Source organism: Haliotis cracherodii, unplaced genomic scaffold (genome assembly GCF_022045235.1).
Source record: "Haliotis cracherodii isolate W230 unplaced genomic scaffold, xgHalCrac1.p SCAF_8, whole genome shotgun sequence".
Taxonomy (NCBI): Eukaryota; Metazoa; Mollusca; class Gastropoda; order Lepetellida; family Haliotidae; genus Haliotis; species Haliotis cracherodii.
Window position 1 is genome coordinate 38,831,745 of NW_027266341.1, and position 7,298 is coordinate 38,839,042.

The 7,298-nt window shown below is 42.5% G+C and overlaps 1 protein-coding gene across 2 annotated transcripts in view; it reads right to left on the reverse strand.

Moving 5' to 3' along the window:
* The window catches only part of LOC139449492 (uncharacterized), a 22,264-nt gene extending 15,821 nt beyond the window's left edge, over nucleotides 1–6,443 (reverse strand). Inside the window, exons 1-5 of one of the 2 annotated variants that reach the window (XM_071230914.1) lie at nucleotides 6,390–6,426; nucleotides 4,908–5,026; nucleotides 3,489–3,838; nucleotides 2,038–2,124; nucleotides 701–1,630 (exon numbers count right to left, since the gene is read on the reverse strand). In XM_071230914.1, coding sequence (XP_071087015.1) covers nucleotides 701–1,630; nucleotides 2,038–2,124; nucleotides 3,489–3,795 — 1,324 coding nt within the window. In that variant the 5' untranslated portion in view covers nucleotides 3,796–3,838; nucleotides 4,908–5,026; nucleotides 6,390–6,426. Of the gene's footprint in view, nucleotides 1–700; nucleotides 1,631–2,037; nucleotides 2,125–3,488; nucleotides 3,839–4,907; nucleotides 5,027–6,389 lie in introns of both variants that reach the window. The other variant, XM_071230913.1, reaches the window with a different exon arrangement.
* Between the last annotated feature and the right edge of the window lie 855 nt (nucleotides 6,444–7,298).

Here is a 7,298-nt window from a genome sequence, read left to right on the forward strand (position 1 = left end):
TTTTTCAACAGTCGGAATAATGGTCGGTTGCAAATCTGAAACAATCCACAGTTGAAATGAGCGCTTCTCAATCCATTGGAACATTAACCTGTGAAGATCCGAGTTAGAATAGGTCTTCAGCAATCCATACTTGTTGTAACAGGTGACTAACGGGATCGGGTGTTCAAGCTCGTTGATTTGGATGATACATGTCATGGTATCCCAACTGTCTGGATCGATGCTCATGATGTCAATCACTGGATTGTCTGGTCCAGACTCGATTATTTACAGACCGCCGTCATATAGCTGTTATATTGCTGGGTGCGGTGTTAAACAGCAAATAACGTAACCTAACCATTGGTACACTAATAGCACATGGATTACACTTTAGAAACATGACATGGGCAAAAATAAACAATTTCAATATGGCTTTTTGAGGGATCATATAGTTACATCTCTGTCAACCCAGAGTCCTTAGGGAAGATATTGCAGATGCCATATCATTAGCTCGGACAGAGAGTGATCTGTTCAGGGCAACATGACAACAGCTCAAATCCTCCTTTGGTTCAGGTTGGGAAACTAATGTTGACAGCGCTCAAAATGAACATCAACAATCAAAAGTAGATATATTGTTAGAGCTTAAAAAGTCATTAAGCCGATTTCACTCAAGTAAAAAGTGGTATAGGGCCTTACTAAATTATTTTCGATTAGAAAGACTTACTCATTTCTTGACGCTCTGCTTTTGTTACAACACCTTCCCCGGTCTGCGTTTCAGCAGATGTCACATTAGGAACGCTCTCTCCTTTCTCAGGGGGCTTTGTTTCGGGATCTGCAGCTTTCTGTCTCCCCACTGGTACCTGCTGCTGTCTGTTGTCAGTCCCTGGCTCTCCTTCTACTGCTCTCTGTGTCCACACTGGTAGTGGTTGTTGTCTGTCCTCTGCCCCTGGGTCTTCTACTGCTCTCTGTCTCCCCACTGGTAGTGGTTGTTGTCTGCCGTCTGCCCCTGGCTCTCCTTCTACTGCTCTCCGTGTCCTAGCTGGTACCTGATGCTGTCTGTCGTCTGTACCTAGCGTGCCATGTTCTGTATATTGCTTGATCTGTCTCACCTTTGGTCTGACCAACTCATCTTGGCTGTCGTCTGCTCTATCTTGTGCATGCTCTCCAGCTCTTCTCCCTCTTTCCACATTGGCAACTTTTGGTACCATCGCTGATGCACTACATCGCCCAGTTTTACATTTTAACCCTGTATTACCATCAGGACCAGCATGTTGATGTTTGTCTGTGTTGTGTGGCCCAAGATTGCCACCTATACCACCACTAACTGCTTCCTTCCTTTGCGTTTGTTGACGCTCACCAAGAGCAGCTTGGTCGGTTTGTGCACGTTCATTTCCAGGTGGGGAGTGGTCCGCGGCTATACCAGGAGCTCCCTGACTAGTATTAACCCCCGGAGGCATTGCTTGTGTTGAGAGACGCATGGCAGTAAAGGACGCAGGATCTAATTGCGGAGCCTCTGGGAGTTGTACAGGATTCGATTCTTTTATAGGCTGAATGCAGTGTGACGTTTGTTGAACGAATGCTCGATGTCCGGATTTTGACACGCCCGTTTCCCGGTATCGGGCTCCCTGCAGAGGCTCTGCACCAGTCGTTCCTCCTGGTAAACAGCAACACGTGTTCTTAGTGCTGTAGCGAGGTTAATATTAGCCAATACAATCTTACATCAGCAATCATAGAATGAAAATTAAGTTATGCCACCAAAGAACATTATCAGCCATGTAACATCAGCGTTATGAAAGAATTTCATGTATTTGTCTTTTGATGGCCCATATTGTTATACGTGCATTTGATATATATATACAATCACTATTCACATGTTTTAGTAACATGTGGTCAAACATTAAAAAACATGCAATTTGTAAATATTTCTCATCGTTTAAAATCCGCCAGATTATAATTAATCCTGGAAAAGCTAGTAATGACATTTGCAAAAGTTTCGCCAAGGTGGGTAGTACCAGGGCTATAGTGAATAGAACATTGAAGAGAATGCATGATGACAAGTACCTGTCATTGAATGATAAGGCATGTCTGGATAGGCCGTGCATTCATCAGTTGCATAAATCTGAGTTGCCACTGACTTCTTTTGCACCCCTATTGAAAATGATTAAACAAAAATGTTACTGATTGTAATAATCTTCTCTATTCTGTGGAGTGCTTAACCTCCATGCAGATAACAGTCACCAGTAAAATATATGTCTAGTCACAAAATACCACTCTTAGCAATTAAATGTGTCAATTGAATAAATCATTTTCAGCTGTGTTGCTGGTCTCAAACAGGATATAGAACAGTAATTGTTTCTCCTCTTTGACCTATACCCCAGCTTGAATTACGGAATAAATTAATTGTGTTGTGTGAAATGTTCCCAAGTATAATATGAAAGAACCTACATATCAAGTACAATCTTAAAGACAGCGCCATTATACTACCACCATCAGTTCCTACATCGTTCAACTCCTCCCATGTTGCCCTGGCCTCCCCATCACCTTATCAACACAATGTATCCATCATTACATGCATCAGAGAGATATAAACCGCCGGGCAAAAGTAAGAATACATAATTGATGGTGGCAAATGAAACAAACAAGAAATGCTTATTTGATGGTGATTTATGTGATACAAGTATAATAGTTGTGTTTTGGAGTTTGCAGTGTTTCGGCGACTGTTTTCACCATAGTAAAGTTTTGATAATGCTACTATTCCACACATACCACGAATCGCCACGATTTGTAAATTTTAGGATTCGTGAGGATTCGTGGAATTTAGCAAATATTCTGGTTCAATTCGTGACGCTCTACGATCTAGTTACGATACAGGTGCGATAGAGTTACGAATATTCGTGGGATTCGGCTGGATTCGCATGAATATTGTCAAGAATTCTCTACGATTTACAAAAAGCTATTACGAATACTGCACGAAAGTTACGAATCAGTTACGAATCAGATAAGAATACGCCGAATACTTGTACGAATAAAAATGAATTCGTGGCCATTCTTGACAATTTTTAGCTTCAAGATAGCTTCGGCGTGGGATTCGTGACTGATTCATAGCCGATTCGTCGTAAAGCCATGTATTCACGAATCCCCCAATGAGTTAAGAATACCTACGAATGCCTTCGAATCGATTACGATTCAGTTACGATGCCTAAGAATGCATTACAAATTTGTGACGAATCGATTTGTTACGATTTTTGAATCGGGAATTCGTGGCCAAAACTTTGAACAGCTCAAAACTTTTGCCACGAATTCCCGACAGCTCAAGAATTGTAAGAACTAACTACGAATATATGCGAATCAGTTAAGAATTTCACGAACTGATTACGATTCAACTACGAATCCTAAAATTTATCAATTCGTGGTCTTTGTGGAAAAGTAGTATAACGTTTGTAATTTTACTGGTCAAATCCAATTTTCAAGTGTATACTTCCCTTTGACCGGTAGTTTATATGGAGTACTACCTTGTTCTTGACCAGCAAGGGGCTGAGCTGCACCTGGGGCTTCGCCCCTATCCCTTGTTGGTCCCTCTGGGTCCACTGGAGAACCGTCACTTTGACCACCCATGGCCAGGACCATCTCTTGTTCTCGCCCAGACTGGGCATCTCCACCACCCTCCGCTCTACGTCCTGGTCGCTCTACAGCTCCATCTGGACCCTGACTGCCCCCAGACTGACGATTTCCTGGCAGCCTATCCTGACCGCTCCTTGCCTGACCATCTCCAGGACAACCATCTGACCGGCTGTCTGTGGACCCCATCTCCCTCGACATCTTCCACGGATGTTTCCCGCCAGCCGACAATGCCAATCAGAGACTACGGATTAAATCAGGCAGTATGTATTCGTTTGTGTGACTTGTTTCAGTTTAATTGAAACATACAATTGAACAGTATTTCAGATGCGTGTGAACATCCTGGTGGAGAAAAGCCCCAACTAATACAGGTCCTAGACTTTGGTGCAGCCCAACGGGCTTTGTGATGGTTGTTGTTTGTTCAAAGCCATACTCAGCATTATTCCAGCTAAATGACGGCGGCCTTCAAATAGTCGAGTCTGGTTCAGACAATCCAAAGATTGATATCATGTGAGCATCGATCCACGCAATTGGGACACGGTGACATGCATAAATAAATAAATCAGCGAGCCTGACCACCGGCTCCCGTTAGATATGGGCTGTTGAAGACCTATTCAACCCGGATCTTCGCGGGTCAGTGGTGGGTATAGGAGGGATGGCTATTCGTCTTCCATTGCATTTTACATGACGGTGACTTTCCAATGAGACAGACACATTTTTACTGGAAGTTTACCTCGTAACTGGAAAGACACATAGCTTTAGATGTGTGAATAAATAGGTGGTAAGCTACGGGTCACTAGATATCGTTCTCGGTCGATCATTTGTGGAATACTGTCAGGTACTTTAGGGTACATTTCAACGCTTTGCACTCTGTTATGTGCATCACTTGTGTCCTAGAGCATAGGTGGTACAGAGGATAAACTGCAAAGGCCCCCGTCACATGCATACTTTTACGTCTATAGTACACACGTGTATATGTTTTATATACGTGTATATACGTCATGTTGTTTGCTTGTTGTTTAACGCCGCACTCAGCAATATTCCAGCCATTTGACTGTCTGTAAATAATCAAGTCTGAACCAGACAATCCAGTGATTCACATCAACAGCATTGATCCATGCAATTGGGATACGATGACATGCATCAACCAAGTCAGCGAGCCTGATAACCCAATCCCTTAGCCTCTTACGACAAGCATAGTCGCCTTTTAAGGCAAGCATGGGTTGCTGAAATATATTCGTCATGTGAACACATTTGCTCATGTGTGCATTTTGCATTGATACTACTGTGGAAAATTGTAAAAGTATATTTACTCATCAGTAAATTCACATGCCAAACAAATAGTGTCCTGGTGAATGTCTTCTTCTGTGAGAAAACGCATTTCGTTTCTTTCGATATCCATACATCACGTGACAGCAGTGTTTAAATCATTCTGCACGGGGTCATTTCATGATCTAGTCCAAGAACAAAGAAAGATACACAGGTAGTATGGGAACTCCATTTGGCTAGCTGAGAAATGATGAGTCTGAGAGATTGACTTTCGTAAGACATGTGAACAGGGGGGGGGGGGGGGGGGGGGGGGTCGGGTAGCTTAGTGGTTAAAGCGTTCGGTCGTCACACCGAAGACCCGGGTTCGATTCCAGACATGGGTGCAATGTGTGAAGCCTATTTCTGGTGTCCCCCGCCGTGATATTGCTGGAATATTGCTAAAAGCATCGTAAAGCCATACTCACTCACATGTGCACAGAGAGTTTATATACATCTGCTCACGTGAGTATTTAGCTGCATATGCAAAAACGTCACCTGAATAAACGTCTGCATGTGACTGGGAGGTACGAAGGGTCACCAAGTGCACGTGTACTTCATGGACCCAATACTTCCACAACTATGCACACAAAATATCTCAAAATAATAACAATAGCAAAACATATCCACATAAAGAACATTTAGAGCATGTCTATATGTTTCTATATTTGCAACATCTAAGGTAGTCTTGTATTAAATGCAATAATTTGAAAATAAATTGGTCATAGACCACTTTATAAATTATTCGTCCCAGCACGTACGCAAACACATGCGCAAACCAACCAAATCATATTTGAAAACACACACACACAGTGCATCTATTTACTTATGGCTACACTACTCTATTTTCGCGTTTGTGTTCATAGTTTTCAGATTATACTGTGATACTTTTTTTGATGAAGTGGAAGTGTATTGGCTATAAAATCACAAATCTGCTCCCCCCTCCACAAAACCGACACGCCAATGTATCGTTGAACAGAAGCCTATTAGATCAACGTATCATATATATGCACCGTATACTTTATTTGTTAGACAAGGCTGCATACGCACGTCACCTCAGTCAAACAAGGCGAGCTACCTCGCCTGCAGTCGCACACATTGATTCAAGCGTTACAACCATTTCAATGAAAAGGATCTTTTCCAGGAAACTGTCCTCTTCTCGGAAGTAGCATGGCGCTATTAATAAATCTGCTACATTGTTACACGCGACGTGAAGAGGTGCTGTCTTTGTTCCGTGCTGTAAACGGAAGATGATATACACAACATTGTCTAATCGTTGATCGTTAAATAATACAGGATTTCCCGCCGGGGCGAACTGCCCGATACAGTATCAAGGGTCCGTCAGCCATCGTACTACAGCAACGAGAGAGAGTGCAGTGATAGCCAGTGTGAAGGATTCGTTGGTGCATCGGTACCAGTTTACAAACATTAGACTTCCCCAAACATGCCTAAAAATGCTTTGTAATACGAATATGAATAAAAAGGCTTACCCGTTATTGACTTTATATGGATCTCCTTGAAAGCAAATGGCTGCCAGTTTAAAACGAAAGTAGAACAAAGGGAGACAACTGATGTCCATCATCATTAAATTACCAACTTTTTAAATCCATACATGCGATGTGTGTGTGTGTGTGTGTGTGTGTGGGGGTTGGGGGTGGGGGGGGGGGGGGGGGGGGGTGGGACTTACACTAGAATTAATCCTAAATCCACAAAATAAATTAGAACAATTCAAAACCTTAGGCGTATACCTAATAGAATCAGGACTAATTAGTCTCATTTAAACCCCAAATAAAATATTAAAACCAAAACTACCTTATCTAACAACCACCCAACACACACACAGCTCCACTCTTGGCATTCTTTCCAAATGTCAAAATTTCAAAATTACTATATAAGCAACCCCTAAAGCCCCCCTCCTGGGTTGCACAAACTCGCTTTTCCCCTTTTTTTTGAAACACATTAAATGGCCTGGCCGGGCCCGTGTGCGACATACGCTTGCAGTCGGAAAGCGCACGTGAAATCTCCAATATAAGTAAGTAAGTAGTTTGTACATCATTTGCTTGATAACGGTGTTAGAATCTACACCGAAACGTCGCCCAATTGTAATAAAGAAGTTGCTCATCCAAAACAATTTTGTCTTAGTTACCATTCCAACTTCTAAATGCCACTCAAAGAAAGTGATATTTGTAAAAAATATTTAGGCTCAAAGTTTTAATAAAAATAAATATCCAGACGTATCTGGTTGATAAATGTCTAGTCTACAAAATCCCAGCCTTCTCCCTCCCCAATATCAAGGGCGAGTCCATCACATTTAAGAGGGTGTGGTCCGGTTCCTCACGGACCCCCCCTTCCCCCCCCCCCCCCCTCCCTCTGGATCCGCCTATGAATATGAAATGGCT